The sequence below is a fragment of the Coffea arabica genome, chromosome 5e (assembly GCF_036785885.1).
Source record: "Coffea arabica cultivar ET-39 chromosome 5e, Coffea Arabica ET-39 HiFi, whole genome shotgun sequence".
NCBI lineage: Eukaryota > Viridiplantae > Streptophyta > Magnoliopsida > Gentianales > Rubiaceae > Coffea > Coffea arabica.
In genome coordinates this window covers 27,310,757-27,330,327 of record NC_092318.1, presented here as the reverse complement: position 1 = coordinate 27,330,327, position 19,571 = coordinate 27,310,757, and the positions used below count along the sequence as shown (strand labels likewise).

The following is a 19,571-nucleotide window of genomic DNA, read 5'->3' as shown; positions in this document are numbered from 1 at the left end:
ATTATTGAGGAAACAATTAATAAATTATTGTTGGCTTGACATGAAATAAAATTGTTAAGTGTTTTGTAAATGCACAATTATTGAGGAAACAATTAATAAACCATTGTTGGCTTTAGTAACTTAAAAAAATGGGTTTTATTACTGTGATATGTGGTGATTAATTTTAACAATGCCAAGTTCTATGGTTTAAGTGCTTAATTGACTTGCCAGGTCCCATCTTTTTCGTGTCAACAATGATTAATACTTTTTTGAGAATGATTCACTTTATAATTCTCTAATTATCTTAATTCAAATGCAAAATAACCTTATACAATTTTTTAATTTACGCTTATGCATTCTATATATTATTGTTCTTATGTATTTTATATATTTCGTAATTGTCACCTTTAATAAAAGCGATAATTCTCTAATGATCTGCATGAATTAGATAATAACATAGATATATACTAATAAATTCACACAATAAAAAATAATTAACACGGGAAATATTAATTCACCTGTGCAACGCGCAGCCGTCTCACTAGTGTTTTAATAATAGCTGTCTGTACGCATTAGGTATTTATATTATATGACGTATGGGTGTTGTTCTAAGTCTGCTACTGGTATGCTTTACCGTGAAGGGAACCTTTGTATTCTTTTGCTCAATCCTTTCCCCCCAGGCTTCCCCACCAGATGATTGAGACAATGATGTCCCCAAGCTCAACAGCATATGCCCGCACCAAACAAGAAAGACAGACACCGAGAGAGAGAGACGGACAGGGGTTAAAGAGGGACGGGTTAAAGTGGGAAGATAAAAGCAGCCATTTACATCCCACAATCTGATAATTGGTTCTGCTGAGAAACCAACTTGGCTTCGTCCAAGTTCGATAACGAGTTTTCATTGGAAAAAGCTTTAGTCCTGATGCTTTTCATAGTTTTCTGCCTTTTTACTCTGTCCCCACAAATTATTCCTGATATAAGAGTGAAGGTTGTTATAGTTAAAAGGAAAAACAAAAAAAAAAGGAAGATTTTTTCTTTTCCATTTCAATCATTTCAGTCAGTTTAGCAAAGTAATATCTGACTCTGCACCAGCTTCTGCTTTGGTATCATTGTCCTTCTCCTATTCTTCTCCAAAACTGGTTGGGTCTTGATAGGATTTTGCTGTATCTTTTGTCGGGGAACAGATAATAACACAAAAATGAAACTGTAACACAAAATTAAGGCTGTGGAGGTTTTAAAGATTGGGGACAGCTAATTGATGATGAATCTGCAGCAGGTTTTGCACTTTTACTTGGTCTTGCCGGCCCAGAGGTCTCTGTTTCTTTTTAAGAAAGGCCTTATTTGAGGAGTTTCCAAAGCTGTAGTTAGCTAGAAGATTCAGTAGCTTTAAACAAATTTTTAGCTTTTAGTTGAAATTTGTGAAGTTCTACAATAAATTCACCCAGTTTTGGTGCATTGCAAGTTGTTTCTTGGCGGCTTTGGAGTGGCAGGTCTGACCGATTTGGATGATTTCCTCAGCTGCATATGGGGTTGCTTTCAGGATCTAGTCTCTCCTTGAAGCTATGTAGGTGGGTATCGGTCAATATGCCTCTCAATCGCAACCTCTCTGGCTTAAAGTGTAGCTTTTTTCTGCATTTCGGACTGAAAAAGGCTAGCGAGGCTTTGCCTGGAGCAACCCATGGCTGGAAATTGAAGAGACAGCTAATCTTTTTGTGGATTGTGTCGGTTATTGTTGCGTTTGCCATGCTTTTGTCTAGTTTCAGTGGAAAAAGTTGGGTTGTTAAGACTCCACCTTTCAATGAAGAAAAAGTTGAAATCTTGCTTAAACATTTCAATGTCAGCAAGGAACAGATTAATTCTTTAGCTTCTCTATTTGAGACAGAGCAGGTGCAGTATTTATATTTTATACCCATCACAAGCTTTTATTTCTTGTTAATGTGACCGTTCCTCGGTTTTTTCTTTTTCTTTTTATTGATTATTTGTTAGGCTTCATAAATATACTGTCAGAAAACGTTACCGTTGAAACTTCTCTTAATTTTCAAACAATGAAGGTGCAAACTGTTAAAGAGTGGAGAAGCAGTTCATGCTTTTTTGTAGACTAACTTATGACTTTTGGTGTTGGTTGGAAAATTGACTAATAAATAGGTCTTCATACCAAGGTTAAATGTAATAATTGAAGCTGCAAGAATAACAGAAGTGCTAGAGTGATTCTGTTTCCTAATTTGCACAATGGAGGTTGCATTCTTTTTAAGAACTGATGTTCCGTGTAATGCATGTTAACAGAAAAAAATTGTAAATAACATCAAATCTTTGTTCAATGAATGTTATGATACCTAAAATGAGTTGTTTTTAAACGTTTTACAAGTGAGTAGCTCTCTCTAGTACTTACCTTCTACATTCAGTTACTTGAAAGTACAAGCTTACAGGCCTTGATAATTCCTAAAATTCTGGAGTGATGAGTATTTTGTTCTTTACTTTTCTTAATGCCCAACATTTCTTTTCACACGAGGGAAAACATCATGATTGCCAGACAAATTGGATGACTATACCCCGTCTACCACCAAAAATGTCAACAAAAATGTCAGTGTGGTATCTGGTGATCCTGTTTTTGTTGCCAGTTTTTTTGGGAATAAAAGCTGGAAGCTTTCTTTTTCTTCTGTTTCCTGGTGGATTTAGCTATAGGAACAAACTTCGTGTGGGGCTAATAGTTTTCATTTCCCATCTCATGGAAAACCCTTTCCGCTCCGCCTAGCTTTATCCCCCTCTAGGGCTATTTTAGTGATAGGTTCTATAGGAAGTGGACGACAAAGTAATTATTAATGAGCTTTTGTTGAAGACAGAATAATTCTGTTTGCAATGCATAATTCAACATACAGCAGCCAATTCCTACAAACTCAAACTTGGTGACTTCTCAGCTCCCAGCCTTGCAATCTTCGTTGCTCTGACCTTGAATGACATAGATCCTCATTGCACTCATTAGGAGAACATGTTTTATAGTTTTATGCACAATTTGTTGGTAGATCAAATTTGATAGGCCAACTCAAACTCAAAAGTTCCATGGAAATGAAATATATTACAGTGTCACCATCATTATTATTGTACCAGACATGAGGCATGAAGGAAAGTCGAAATAATCTGAAAAATAAGGATTATGGGCTTTGTGTTTGCCTCAAATTTAGTTCACTGTGCATTACCTTCGTACATATCATTTGCTTAGTCTCCATTAACTTATGTCAATCCCAACGTCCAAAGTAGGAGGAGAAAGTTTTCATATTGGCAGACAAAATTAGGAATAGATAATTTACTAAGTTGTCCTTATATGGTCTTCTTGAAGAAGGAAAATGTAGATGAAAATGAGGAAGATAATCTTTTGAACTTTGGGATGGATTTTTATTTCCATCTTTACATCAAGACAGTATGTGGTTTTACTTTTTCAATAGCAAAGACTATATTGGTCATGCAGGATATATATCTTTTTGTGTCATGCCGAAATCTACTAAATTTTCACTTTCTCATGAATGTAACCACATAGAATACCCTTTGGCTGAGCCTGGAGTTTTGTTTTTTTGAAAGTTGTATTTTGCTGAATAAGATGGCACAATATGGCAATAAATAAGGCGGTGCAATATGCATTGCCTTAAATAGTCAAGATTGTTTAATATCTGTGTACATCATAAGATTTGTTTGTTGTTCTACCTGTCCTCTTGCATTTAGGTAGCTGAGTTGCAAGATGATTATCTTCACTTTTGTTTGTGTTGCAGGTTTCATCTTTGACATGTAACATACAGTATGGACATCAAATGTCATTGAGCCCTATCAAGAATTGTGCTGTAAAGATGATAAGTTCAATGTCAGATATTGAGAAATGGCATGATTTTGTTACAGAAAATAATAAACTTGACAATCTGATGTGCCCTGTTCATGATGACAACATTTCCCAGAACCTTGATCTATCAGTTCTTAAAGACGGTTGCTCATTCATTTCATGGTGTACATCTTCAGCTTCTAGTGATCATGAATGTTCAGTCCAGCTAGAGGTTTTTAAGGTTTATACACTTTATTTCCCATGAAACCTCTTTAGGTAGAAAATAAACAAGTTATTTACATAAAAAATGCTATCCAATTGTATATCTTTCTGAAAATATGATGTCATTTTGGCAGAAACTGAACCGAAAACTGTAAGCATGTTTAACTATTGTGATTCCATGCAAGGATCATATTTTTAATTGGATTCTTTGTTTAACATGGTGTCGTGCTGCAGCGTAATTTATCATTATGTCAAACCAATTATGGAGTTCTGAAGTTCAGATTACCTATGTTTGATTGAAAGTTTTAATTGTGGAATTCCGGTTTTCTGCCTTGTATAGGATATGCTAAGTAGGTGGCCACTTGTGAGGGGCACCAGATATCACTGTGAGTGGCTTTTAGTTGACATCATCAAAATCTGCTGGTGGGTTCTTATTGGCATGGTATTGAGCTGGAAATTAAGAACATTACCAGAGGAGCTCTGGGGAAATCAAAAGCAGCATTTGGTTCAACAGAAGCCATTGGATCAGCGTCCTAAACTATTACAGAAATTGCGCCAACCGCTAACTGCGTGTTCATCAAAAAGTGCAGGAAAGTGGAGGAAAAAGCTTCTGGTTATTTTTGTCTTGGCTGGCATATTTGGATCCATATGGTTATTTTTGTATTTGAATGAAGATATTACGTTGAGGAGGAAAGAAATGCTTGCAAGCATGTGTGATGAAAGGGCTCGGATGCTACAGGATCAGTTTAATGTAAGCATGAACCATGTTCATGCATTGGCTATTCTTGTCTCAACATTTTACCATGAATTGGAGCCTTTGGCTTTAGATCAGGTACTCTTTTCTTTCCATTCATATGCAGAAATTATCAATTCTTTTACTTTTTTGATTTGGTTGAGGGCTTAAGAAGGCGTTGCAAGGCTGTAGTCTCCAATGTCTACTTGTATAACATTCCTTTTAGGAAAATCAACCTTGACCTTTGTATCCTTTGCACTTCGTAGAAAACTTTTGAAGAATATACAGAGAAAACAGCTTTTGAGAGACCTCTCACTAGTGGCGTTGCCTATGCTTTACGGGTTCTTCATTTGATGAGAGAACGCTTTGAGGAGCAGCAAGGATGGACAATTAAGAAAATGGAGACTGAAGATCAAACTCTATCCCAAGATCTTGTACCTGAAAACTTGGATCCTTCACCTGTTCAAGAAGAATATGCTCCTGTTATATTTACTCAGAAAACTGTCTCCCATATCGTTTCAATAGACATGATGTCAGGAAAGGTAAAATCAAGTATATTTACAGCGAGTTAATTATTGAACTTGTTACAAAGTAATGCTTTTCACTGTTTTCTTTATATGTGATTGGTTGCCTCTGCTAGAGCAAGTTTTTAACCATTTTGGACAATTGGATTGCTAAAGTTGTTCAACTTCTTCCATCGCTATACAGGAAGACCGTGAGAACATTTTGCGAGCAAGGGCATCTGGGAAGGGAGTCTTAACATCACCTTTCAAGTTATTAAAATCCAATCACCTAGGTGTTGTGCTCACATTTGCTGTCTACAATACTCATCTTCCTCCTGATGCTACCCAGATGCAACGTATCAATGCTACTGTCGGGTAATGATATCCTCTAAGTTATGGTTTAACATCCAGGATTTTATTGGGGTAAGGTGATTTTCTCTTGCAGCATGTTTCTATTTCTGATGTCTAAATCGTAGTTGGTCCATCTTGCCTATTGGTACTCTAATAAAGGTATTTGGGTGCTTCATATGATGTCCCCTCACTGGTCGAGAAGCTTCTGCATCAGCTAGCTAGCAAACAAACAATTATCGTCAATGTTTATGACTCGACTAACAAGTCGGCTCCAATTAATATGTATGGCAAAGATGGAATGGATACAGGACTACTTCACATCAGTAACCTTGATTTTGGGGATCCAGCTCGTAAGCATGAGATGCATTGCAGGTAAGAATTTTTCCTTTAGGTTTACAATAATGCAGTCTATATTAAAAAATGCAGTTGTAAACCTAACCGGTTAAGTTTCTGGTCACAGGTTTAAAGAAAAACCTCCTATACCCTGGACAGCAACAACAGCATCTGTTGGAGTTCTTGTCATCACTTTGCTTCTGGGTCATATCTTTCATGCTGCCATAAACCGAATTGCAAAAGTGGAGCATGACTACCAGGAAATGATGGTGCTCAAACATAGGGCTGAGGCTGCAGATGTAGCAAAATCCCAGGTGTACATAGAATATCATTCCATTTGTAATTTTTAAGCCTGTTATTTGGCAAAGTGTAGCCTTTTATAGTTGTCTAGCTTCTGTATCGTTTAATACCAAGGCTAAGCCTCTGTCTCTATGTGACTTCTCTTTATGTGCTGTTTCTGCCATGTTCTTTAACCTAGGTGTTCCTTTTTTCAGTTTCTCGCCACAGTTTCCCATGAAATCAGGACACCAATGAATGGTGTACTAGGTAATGACAAAATTGTGCTTAAACGTACAGTATGCAGTTTTTGCCACTGATCATATAAACTCCTTATTTTCAATTTAGGAATGCTTCAGATGCTAATGGACACAAATCTGGATGAAAACCAATGGGATTATGCTAAGACAGCTCATGAAAGTGGGAAAGATTTAATAGCATTGATCAATGAGGTTTTAGATCAGGCTAAGATTGAATCAGGAAGGCTAGAGCTGGAAGCTGTACGTTTCAATCTGCGCGCGGATCTTGATAAAGTTTTATCACTTTTGGCAGGCAAATCTCTCGAAAAGGAAATTGAGGTTTGGAGCTGAATCTTGAATTATTTCTATACTACTATTATGCAGCAATCTTGGGCCACTGATCTGGCTAGAATGTAATTAGTGTTCTTTCTCTTTTCATTTGTCAATATTGGATGTTACAGTTAGCTGTCTATGTCTCCGATGAGGTGCCAGAAGTTGTTATTGGAGATCCCGGGCGGTTCGGCCAAATTATTACGAATCTGGTTGGAAATTCAATTAAGGTTTGTTCATTTTCTGGATTTTTATTTTGGGTGAAATTGATTGAACGAAGAAATTACAATGTTGTGCTTTTCTTTCCTACATATGTATTTTTGCATATTGCAGTACCACCATATAAATGGTGGAGTACTTGTGAATCTAACGCTACACTTTCTTGTGTATGAAGTAGATCAAAAAGAAATAAAACCACCTATAGCACAAGATTTGACGTCAGCTAATCATATTGTGGGATATGGCTGATGTATTTCCAAATGTGTGCTATATATACATATATGCTATATATACATACGTACATACATATATATATTGCTATATATGTACATTTATATATATATATACACATACATACATACATACGTACATACATATATATTGCTATATATGTACATTTATATATATATATATATACACATACATACATACATACATACATACATACATACATATTTATGTATATATATATAGCTGAGATAATAGATCATTAGGAAACAAATGAGAGGTGAAAAAGTTTTTCCCTAATCCAAGAAGTCAGAGATATTAACCATTTTTTACGTTTAAGGATTAAAATTGGAATTGTTTGTTTTTTGGGTCCTATTAGGTACCTGTTTACTTATCGTATGATAGATTTGCTGTTTTAATCCTGAAGCACAAGAAAGTTGACCACATTCCTGAACTTTTAGGAGGATAAACACATACGTTAAATCGACACAAAAATAATGAGGATAGTGAGAATTTGCAATTTTAACATTCCTTATAAGCACTGTATATATGACTAGATATCTCATTTAAATCTTACAACACTTTCTTTTCATACTAAATTAATTCATCTAGCATTTCCCATGCTTATACCCCAACAGTAATGGCATTTAGTAGAACAACATATGCATTAGATTTCTTGAGAAGTACATCAGCAGATCAGCTAACAGTATCAAAATTGCACTTTAATAATTCAAACTTATTGAGATTGTTGAGTTGAAGAGTTTTAAAATTCTAGACCACAGATCTCAAATATTGGTAGCAAAGATAAATAATGAGGATAGTGAGAATTTGCAATTTTAACATTCCTTATAAGCACTGTATAAATGACTAGATATCTCATTTAAATCTTACAACACTTTATTTTCATACTAAATTAATTCATCTAGCATTTCTCATGCTTATACCCCAACAGTAATGGCATTTAGTAGAACAACATATGCATTAGATTTCTTGGGAAGTACATTAGCAGATCAGCTAACAGTATCAAAATTACACTTTAATAATTCAAACTTATTGAGATTGTTGAGTTGAAGAGTTTTAAAATTCTAGACCACAGATCTCAAATATTGGTAGCAAAGATCTGATTACCATCTTTTGCTGTTTTGCCTAATTTCAGTTTCCACTGCTTTTTTCTAATTTATGAATTGGACAGAATTTCAAAATGTCAGCAAGTCAAGCTCTGTATCTTTGGTTTCAAACTTTCAGTCAGGTTCTTTGGTGATGGATTTAAAGAAAAGTCAGGAATAGGCAGACAAGTATACTAGGTGTATATGCTCCCTTAAGCTTTCTTCTCTATGTCAAAACTATAACAACAAAGAAAATTTCAGAATTGTTTGATCCAACTATGAACCCTGCTACACTTTCCCCGCATTAGAATTAGTTCAATTAGATAAAGTTATCTTCGTTGAGTGTTATTGATGGTTAAACTCAATGTTCTCTAAAGCCTCAATTATTATATTATCATAATTGTGTTGCAGTTCACAAAAGACAAAGACAAAGGTCACATATTTGTTTCAGTGCATTTAGCTGATGAAGTGAACAGCTTTCTTGATGCAAGGGACGAAGTTTTGAGACAAAGCTTAATCTTAGCTCAGGATGGTACAAATGCTCCTTTTAATACGTTGAGTGGGTTTCCTGTGGTAGACAGGTGGAAAAGTTGGGAAAGTTTCACAAAGCTGAGTGCCAAAGCAGAGGATGCTGAGAAGATCAAATTGTTAGTGACTGTTGAAGATACTGGCGAGGGAATTCCTTTTGATGCACAAGGCCGTATTTTCATGCCCTTTATGCAGGCTGACAGTTCTACATCACGGACACATGGTGGCACAGGAATAGGTTTGAGCATTAGTAAGCATTTAGTGGATCTTATGGGCGGAGAAATAGGTTTTGTGAGTGAGCCTGGAACTGGGAGCACCTTTTCTTTTACTGTAACCTTTAGAAAAGCAGAAAACATTTGTATGGGTATGCATTGGCAGCAGTGTGATCAAGCTGTTTCAGAATTTCGGGGACTAAAAGCACTGGTGATTGATCAGAAAAACATCAGAGCTGAGGTGACAAGATACCACCTTAAGAGATTGGGAATGTCTGTGGATATAAAATCTACTGTAGATTCTGCTTGCTCTTATATTTCTTCTTGTGCAAGTACAAGGTAAACTATTGTATCCTTTTCTGGAAATATACTTTGTTAATAATCAAATACACTTCATGAAGGCTGTAATACCTGAGAAGATTATATCCTTTGAGAAACTAGGATTGAATCAGTGCATCATTTGTCAGATGTTACAACTGTGATGAAATTTTGATAGATGATATTATCTGTATGCTGTGAACTACTAGAAAGTATCCTTGTCTCTCTCCTAATAGTGGAAAATCAACTATCAGATGAAATTAAAAGGCTAATAGGATCGGCATTACATTTAGAATGATGAATGAAGAATTAGAATGTAATAAATTTTGATTAAGCAAGATAACATATTCATAGAGCCCTCATTAGACTGCCTACAGGATTGGTTCTTCCTCCTCAGGATTGCATATTATGTCTACTTATTTGTGACATCCCTGAGGAAGCATTTCTCAACTTTTTGGATGAGAAAGGCAATAATCTTGACCAAAAGGTGAAGTGTATCATCAAGAGACATTTGATTGTTAATTCCAATGCCACTGTGGCAGCCCTATCGCTCATAGACTAATCAAGAGTTCCTAACTTTGCATCCCTTCTTTTAACCGAGTGTCACATATTATCTGGACTTAGATTTCAGTTGATTGATGTGTCTGCAGTGGAGCTAGAGATGTATTGTGAATCTAAAGTTCCATCTCCTGAGAACAAAAAATGAGCATTTGTTCTTTAAATTGGTGAACTATAGATATCCAATTTCTTAATCAAAAGCATGATGTTCACTTTTTCTGTTCTCCTTTTTAGATTGGTGATTTGCTAATAGTTTCTTGGTCATGTTTATGCAGTGCATCGGAGCGATTAGCTATGGTTCTTATCGACAAAGACAGTTGGGCCAATGAGGCTTACATTGCAGTATCTTGTGTACTAAAAGACCTTAGATCCAGGGGTTCTATGTCCAATTTGGGAACAATTTCAACTTCAGATATTCTTTTGTTGGCAACCAGCACAAATCCAGCTGAACTCGCTGAGCTGAAATCAATTGGTGTAGTCAATCATGTGCTAACGAAGCCCATTAGGTTAAGTGATTTAATTACATGCATTCAAGAAGTGACTGGATCTGGAAGAGACAGGCAAGTAGCAAGGGGCAAACAACCAATGCTTGGAAATCTGCTTAGGGACAAGCAAATCTTGGTAGTAGATGACCATGTAGTAAACAGAAGAGTTGCAGAAGCAGCTCTGAAGAAATATGGAGCAATTGTGACTTGTGTAGATAATGGAAAGGCTGCTTTAGAGCAGCTTGACCCACCTCACCAGTTCCATGCTTGCTTTATGGATCTCCAAATGCCACTAATGGATGGGTAAATAACCTTTTGCTTTTTAATATCTCTTTTACTTGTATTTTGACAAAACCCTGCCAAATTGACACATTGAAAAATGACTAGATTTTCTGCCCTTTGGCTGTGGTCAAGTTTATGGTACTGGAAAGGAAACTAGAACTATACTATAATATTGGAAAGGAAACTAGAACTATACTTCTACTGCAGCGAGCGCCTAGACATGGTAGCATCATTTGCTTGACACTTAACACCTGCCAAGGAAGACTTCTCTGGTGCTTCTGAATTAGGATTAACTTGTCTTGCTGTTATTTTGGTGATGAATTTTGTGAATTTAAATAGTTATTGGATCTTTATACTTCTAGTATTACTTAACTAATCCATTTAGTTTGCGGACTGCACATTGTAATTGTGGTAAGCTGTATTTAGATGTTTAGTGAGTCCCATCAATGTGTTGGAACTAATGGTAAGGTGAGAAGATGAATTTCCTACTATTCTCATGGGATTTTTTTTTTTTGTTTCAAATTCTGGAACATATTTCTTCTTTCTATAGGCCATTCTGAATTTTGTTCTGTCTTGAAATGCAGATATGAAGCTACTCGACGAATCCGTGATCTTGAGTACAAATATAATCGACAAACCAATTCTTGTGAATTATCTACTCAGATATTGTCCATGGTGGCTCAATGGCACACACCAATATTAGCAATGACGGCAGATGTAATTCAAGCAACAAATGAAGAGTGCATGAAGTGGGGGATGGATGGTTATGCATCTAAACCATTCGAAGAAGGACAGCTTTATTCAGCGGTAGCAAGATTTTTTGAGTGTGCTGATGGAAAATGGGTTTGACTTAGGTTTCACTTGTCTCACAACAATTTTGCACATATAGCATTCTTAGATTGTGGACCGAGCAGGTTAACTTCATGCTAATTGGTGTGGCCCTGAACTCATCCAGAGTTTATCATTTGCTTTGTGAGGTAACTTTCTGCATCAGTCTTGTTTTAATTGTTCAAGATCTCTCTCTCTCTCTCTCTCTCTCTGTGAGTGTGTGGGTGTGTTTCTTCATATGTTTGATTGTGTGGAACATCATGTGGTACTTATGTTGTTCCATGTATGAATGTAGAACATGGCAAATATTATTGGGGCAATATTCGAGTATAGATAACGGCATATGATTGTTTAGTTCTTCGAATTTTTACTACTCAACTGAATGCATATATCAACTGGTAATTCGTGCTTTTTTGTCCAGGAATAGGGGCCAAGATTGCTTAGACAATACAAAGACACCTTACCACAGCCATCAATATACTTGACCTGTCAAAACTCTTGTTGACAAAATTCAACGTACAACAAACTTCCATGTACTAGAATTAGAGGGAAGGATGGAACGAGACACTATACCATCGTTTTTTCATTTTATCACCGCTCAATACATTCTGCACTCTTTCCCAAGCCGTTTCATGATACGAGTAATTGCCCGTTTTGGAATTTCAGTGCAAAAGAAGCTTGTACATGGTTAGAAATCTTCAGGTGGGGGTGGTGGATGGCAAAATATTCGGACGCCAGCTCATTTTTCATCACAAGGTTTATGTTGGCCAGTATAGCTGGTTCAAGGTTGGCGTGCAATAAGACTTTGGGAGTAACCGGTGGTAATGTTGAATTGGATTGACTGCATACAGATTTAACTTCCCAGTTTGGCCGTTTATGAACCTTTGATGTGGAAATGTGGCTATGGATTGGGAAATTTTCCTTCTTTTTGGGAAATGCTCACTTGGTACTTTATGCATTAAAGTCTTTTCTTGGATCAAAGGGTGGTTGGAGTTGTACTAATTTTTTACGTCGGTTTTAGAATTGAGTCATATTTGTGAATACGTTGCTATTTAGGGTATGTTTGGTTCCCCATGAAATTGGGGTTTAGAATTGGAATTGGGGCTCCAATTCTAATTCTGTTGTTTGGATTATGCTCCAATTGAAGAATTAGAATTCAATTTGAATTCTATGGGAGTCCAATTCTATGAATTGAATTCTTTACCGGACCAAAAGAATTCTAATTCCAATTTCACAACTAAACCATAAGAAATGGATATACACGCGAATCTAACATGGGTAAAAAATTAAAAGCGGGTCAAATATACAAGCATCCCTCTCTCCTATTCTAATTCACCATTTTTTCTCAGCCGCAAGTGCTCCTGCTCTCCACCATCGCTTCTACCTCTGCCCTAACATTTTGCCGCTTCCACCATCGTTTCCCCTATCGCTCTTCGTTTCAGCCATCCCTCTGCCCTTCGCCTCTCCTGCCACGCATCCACCCATCATCTTGCCAATCGCAAGACTAATCTGAGTGCTCTCTCCTTACCCCTGCCTAATTTTCTCGAATTGGGTTCTTCAGTCTTGAAGGTAATATCTCCTAAGAATTTGCACTGAAATTTGACGTTTTCTTAAAAAGCACTGCCTAACCCTTGAGTGCCAGATATTAATTCTAGTAATGGTTCTTGACTTTGGTTTTACAGCCCAGCAATGGCTCAGAACCTACAGTTGGAAAGACCCTTGTTAAGGACGGAGGTCTATTTTTTTATAGAAACTTGGTACTGGATTGGTGTATGAGCAGCATGTTCAATCTTCTTTTTATTGAAGTATTGACATTTTTAGAGCGTAAGCCCCACGTACAACCTTGTTATCATGCAATTTTTGTTCCTAATATACTATATAGTAAAGAAGTCCATGTCTTAATTTTGTGGTGTCAACTTAATGTCAGCTCTAGGAGATAATAAAGCTGTTATTCTTGAGGATGATGAGCAAAACAAGGATAGACGGCAAGTTGCATCACATCCTGGAGGTTTGTGGCCTATTCAACTCCAGCCTTTTGCATATGCAACTCAAAGATAAATACTCTGTATCCCTTGATAAAATAAGTTCAGACTTTAGACAAGGTTTGAAACGTGATATATACATTTTCCCAAGATTCAATATAAAGTTTAGTACTCAATTAGCGCTTAAATTTAATGGATTCTAAAAGTACAAAAGGAGGAAGAAATAAAGAATCTAAAATGCACCAAAGGAGGGAGGAAATGGAGAAAGAAAGAATCTACCGACAGAAAGAAAATGGAGTAAAGAAAATTGAGGTTATTGACATTCAACAAGGGAACTTATTTCATCCTAAAGCTGCATTCTGGTGATTTAATTACTACTTCTGCTGAAGTCTTTAGTAGTGGATGCAATTTTAGTCAAGTTAATGAACTTGTATTTGTCACAGTTGATGGATTCAAATAAGCTGTGGTGTGATTGTTCTCAACAAGACCACAATTTTGGTTTGTTCAAGAAGCGATGGACCATTTTGAGAGATGTATCGTTTTTTTGATGTTAAGACTCATGTCATGATAATTAATGTCATGATAATTAGTGCTCAGCAAGTTGTGAGAATATATGATCTTCAGCATTCTTTGCAAAAGGTCGAAGAAGCTCTCTTGCAGGGACTAGAGCAACTTCACTTGTGCAACCATGTACAATCTGTTTATGCATGTGGATTTGTGTATGTTTGGCAGCACACCTTTCCACTGATAATTTTCTCTTTAAAAATCAACGAATTGCACAAGATGAGATATTTATGGTTTGTTGGTAACAAGTGATGCAGGTTTTTGTTCAAAACTGTTCTTGAAGTTTTGGGTCAAACGTGTCTGCATGAAAAGGCATGTTAATGTGGTCTTGTTAAGAGATACTTTAGACTTCATAGTTTCTTGTTTTTATTTTGTGAATAGTTACTTTCTTGTTCATCATTGTCCAGAAACTTTACTTACATACACAACGAACTTTATCTTGTTGTCTTACATACCCCAATTAGTTTTGTATCTAATATAATTTAATTAAGAATAAAGGAAACAAGAGTAATACTATATTTTTATTTTGTAGAAAAGGAACTAATTGGTTTTTTTCTTTAAAGCTTTAATAACAATTGGTTAAATGCAAGAAAAAATAAATTATTAAAGGCATTAATTGATTTTTTCCTTGAAACTTTAGTAAGAATTAGCTAAATGTTTAAAAAATTATTCCATACGAAAAAGAAAAAAAGAAAATTTTTATGTAAGCAAATGTTAGATGGAAACAATTCTAATTCTTAATGAATTCTTCTCGCATCCAAACAAAGAATTTGGAATTCCAAATGAATTCTATATCAATTCTATGCATTTCCCAAACAAAAGAATTCCAACGTTTTGGAATTCCAATTCCTAGAATTCTAATTCTATAGAATTTCAATTCCAATTCAATTCCAATTCTGTAGAACCAAACGTACCCTTAGTGGAAAGTGCAACCGATTTTGCTTCTGTAACATATATTTGGGTGAGCTAATGGTTGTTGAGATAATGACGCATAAATTCTTGCTGCTCTATTTGATATGTATTTTTGCTACGAGTAGTTGCTTCCGCAACCCAAAAATAAAAAATCATATATTGATGGCTTGCACGTAGGCTAACGCATAATTACATAAATTATCCTTTTTGTTGAGATAATGACGCATAAATTCTTGCTGCTCTATTTGATATGTATTTTTGCTACGAGTAGTTGCTTCCGCAACCCAAAAATAAAAAATCATATATTGATGGCTTGCACGTAGGCTAACGCATAATTACATAAATTATCCTTTTCGAGTAACATAAAATTATTTTAATGACATAAATTATCCTTTTCGAGTAACATAAAATTATTTTAATGACAAATTTGATTAAGGCACACAAGATTAAATTTAATTTGTTAGTTAATAACACATTTTCAACAAAGGTTTGGTCATCTTTATCGATATTTTATAATCTCAATTATCTTTTGCTTTCTTCTTATCGTCAAATGCTACCCTTATAGTGTCTTGGTGTTCTAATTGAATGAATAATGATGGATCATCAGTTATTTGCTTTGAGTGTCCAGCATCCAAAAATCACCATTTTTTAAAACTTTTTGTTGAACCACTTCTATTATCCACATTATCCTGGATCTTTGAATTTTAGTGGACTTTTGTAAACTCAAATAACTTCAAAGTTCATTTGCCTCTTTAAAATTGCAAGCATAAGAAGTGTGTCCCTTTCGATAAAATCAGTTACAAGTAAATTGGGCATATGCTAGAAGAAGTAATTCTATCAACAATTTCAGGACATGCACTAACATTTGCAATCCTTTTCTTCGTGACAACGATGTTCTTCTGTCACAAGCTCTCATTTCTGTCCTAATAAAATTTTATTTCTTTCATTTCACCACTAGTTGCAATTATTCATTATTAGTAACTGCAAGTTTTGGTTCATATTGTAATACCCACAAACATGCATAAATTAAAATACTTTTCAAAACATGCCATTTCTCTAGTTTGAGCTTCTAAGTCACACAAAAGAATCTTATATAATGTGTAACACTTAAAAGACATAATTTTCCACTTCAAAGATTACAAAAGTGATTTAATCAAAAAGAGAAAATAAAAAAAAAATAAGAGTTTTTCTTTTGCAAATAATTTGGATAACACACAATGAGGATGAGTTACCTAACTTCAAATACAAACAAATCTAGTGTTGAGCCTGATCTGAACCTCTAACCCTTATTACGTACAATATTTACTAATCATTAACTAAGACAAAGTGTAGAAATACTTGATGTAAACACTTGAATGCTCCATTGTGCATGTGATTGTGTTTTAAGAAACAGCCTCAAAGATACTTACTTAATTAGATAATATTATTTGAAATATAAATTGCCATGTTTGGAAATACACATTGTCTGAAATATTATTTTGATTATATCATAAACAAACTTTCTATCCACTTTTTTATATTCTCAATATACATCACATGCATCACATGACAAAAGTGCTACAATAATTATTTTAAATATTATTTTTAAATAATCTCGATAAGTATTTTATTTACATGTTTTTAGTGTGTTCGTTTATTTAGTTTTAATGTTGATGAGCAATCCTAGGGGAAGACCCTCCTAGAACCTCCCAACTTTGTAATATCAGAGTTGGATCTTTTCTCCCAATGGAAATTGAACTCGATTGTTCTCATGAACTTAAGACCTCTGACACATGAAGGTAATCAACAATCTTAAGCAAATAATGATGGATGAAGAGACACCACGATTAGGGAACAAACTAATCGATAAAGTCTGATTTGAATCCTAAGCTATGAACTCAAGAATTCAAGAGTAAGTTCGATTAAGAACTTGAAGGAAAATTTCTCACGATTTTTGGTTGTAATATTCCGTCCCTAATTTTGAAAGACAAGAAGCCTTATATAGGCTTGTAAAAGACCTAAACTAAGCTGCCAACAAAAATCTAATCCGACTTGGAATTTCCCTTGCTAAACTCGGCCCAAGCCCAAGTGCAACTAGGAAAACCCTAATCAACTTAATACGAACAAATAATGTTGGTGCTTGACTAAAGCAAGCTTATGACCAACTAACTAAGCTACTTTAAGGATTAAAAACTAGAGGACAACATGTTCTTTGCGTGATTACTAAACTAGGCAGCTTTAAAACAACTACTAACTAAGCTAACAAGTATGAGATCATTCTTTCACTTCAAACGTACAAGTGAACAAGGTAACTTCATAGTCCACCAAATCTTCAAACTTAGCTTGCTCCTTGCTTGTATGGTGAATGATCAAGGCTTGTAAAGCTTCCTTCACCCTCTTGGATCTTGATCTTGTCATCAGACCACCAATGTTGACCAAAGGATCATTGACCCAAGGTTGAAGTTGTTGCGCACCCGTATCCGCATCAAATGTGTTTTTAGAATTTTGAGGATGACCTTGCTCTCTTTAGCTTGTTGCATCTGTAGGTTGTAATGATTTAAGATCAATATGAATCAAGCAAAATTCAATTAAAACATTGGATGTAATTCAAAAATAGATTGGAAATGATTAAATGAACAAGCATATTTTTCTGAGCAGAAAACATGACCCAGTTTGGCTAGGGTGTCCGCGTTTTTACCCCTCATTTTGGCTGGAACAGAAAAAGACAAACAAAAAGCAGGAGAGGAGAAACGCCGGGTTCTTACGTGACCTACTCCACATTTCCTTGAGGTGATTGTGCAACACGCACTGCCACTTGCTCAATTTTCACATAGCCTTTTCAACTCATTTACAGATCAATTTCAGCTGGTTTTTGCAAAAGTAACAATGGAAATTTGAAAAAGTACCTTTTGATTATTTCAAGACACAAGTTACACAATTTTAACATGATTGTTTGGAACTTTGGAGAACTTGTTTTACAACTTGAAAAAGTACCTTTTGATGATTTCAACTTGAAAAAGTACCTTGGAGAACTTGTTTTACAACTTTGGAGGAATCTTGTGCCGAAACCCGTAAGAGAGAAGCCCAAGGATCTAGAATTGGTACCAAAGTTTGGAAGCGGAAGACCTTGACCCGTTAATCACGTGGTTAACAAACCTTGGTATAAGGTAGATGACACCACAATCGAACGTGATCTTCGATTGATAAGTCATAGAACACTCAAAGGAATCCTCTAAGATGTTCAAGGTGCTTTCGTAAAAGCCAAGAGAAAGAAAACTCTCAAATCTGGAATATTATTCAATGTCTAAAAGAACGACACTTAGGATAGTATTTATAACCTTACAAACGGTAACCCTAATGTTACTTGGAAAGACAAAGTTTCCTAAATAACAGGACACTTAAAGTCGACTCTCAAGAGCATGTAATCTGGCCGAATTATTTCCCTAATTGAAATGACAAAAACATGACTAGAAAATACTCCAAATAACTAACTAAACAACTAACCATCACCATGGCTCGACTACACAAGAAATTGGATTTGCCCAAACCCTAGGTCGAGTATCAACTAGGACTTGGTCCTTCGTGACCTTCCTTTGCTTGCACAAGATGGACCAACTTCAAATCATCATACTCAAGTCCTTCAATGGCTTTCGGAGCAACCTCTTGACTTTGAACTCCACGAACCAGCCCTTGAAGTGCCTCTCGCAGCCTCTTAGCTTGAGCTCATGTAACCGGTCCTAGTGGAACTTGAATCTTGTTCGATGGCATGGCTTGACTTGTATCATTCCTCTTCTCTTGAAAAGGATTTGTCTTCAAATCAGCTTCATCATCTGCAAGAAAAGGAGAAAGGTCAGATACATTAAATGTAGCACTCACATTATACTCACCAGGAAGATCAAGCTTATAGGCATTGTCATTAATGCGCTTAAGGATTTGAAACGGTCCATCTCCTCGTGGAAGTAGCTTATTGTGCCTTTGTATAAGAAATCTTTCCTTGAGCAGATGCAACCATACCCAGTCACCAGGCTCAAACACCATGCGTTGTCACCCTTTGTTAACTCATTGAGCAATTTGAGCCGTCCTTTGTTCAATATTCACACGAACTCGTTCATGCAAGTTCTTCACAAAATCTGCTTTCTTACCACCATCTAAGTTAACACGCTCAGATTGAGGCAAAGGTGACAAATCTAGTAGACTATCTCAAATGGTGAAAAACGAGTAGAACTATGCACAGTTCGATTGTATGCAAACTCAACATGAGGCAAGCACTCTTCCCAAGTCCTAATATTCTTTCTAATGATGGCACGTAAGAGTGTAAACAAAGTGTGCGATTGACAACCTCAATTTGGCCATTAGTTGTGGGTGACTAGTAGTAGAAAAGAGCAATTTAGTACCCAACTTTCCCCACAAAGTCTTCCAAAAATAACTCAAGAATTTGACATCCCTATCAGAGACAATCGTTCTAGGCATGCCATGCAACCTAATGATCTCTTTGAAAAAAAATCAGCAATATGAGATGCATCATTCGTTTTGTGACACGGGATAAAATGTACCATTTTAGAAAACCGATCAACAACAACATAGATGCTATCATTATCC

At 35.8% G+C, this 19,571-nt stretch overlaps 1 protein-coding gene across 2 annotated transcripts; it reads left to right on the top strand.

Moving 5' to 3' along the window:
* Positions 1-589: 589 nt before the first annotated feature.
* Positions 590-12,704, top strand: LOC113688284 (histidine kinase 2-like). Of its 2 annotated transcripts, XM_072048457.1 has the most exons (14): positions 590-1,866; positions 3,741-4,025; positions 4,347-4,838; positions 5,006-5,281; positions 5,448-5,617; positions 5,753-5,965; positions 6,054-6,240; positions 6,421-6,472; positions 6,551-6,780; positions 6,903-7,001; positions 8,736-9,403; positions 10,216-10,728; positions 11,292-11,684; positions 11,957-12,704. In XM_072048457.1, exons 1-13 carry the CDS (start codon positions 1,504-1,506, stop codon positions 11,554-11,556), a joined length of 3,813 nt encoding a protein of 1,270 aa, XP_071904558.1. In that variant the 5' UTR covers positions 590-1,503; the 3' UTR covers positions 11,557-11,684; positions 11,957-12,704. The 2 variants fall into 2 exon arrangements, with proteins under 2 accessions (XP_071904558.1, XP_071904559.1); XM_072048458.1 differs by lacking the exon at positions 3,741-4,025 and having other exon boundaries at positions 718-1,866.
* Positions 12,705-19,571: the final 6,867 nt, after the last annotated feature.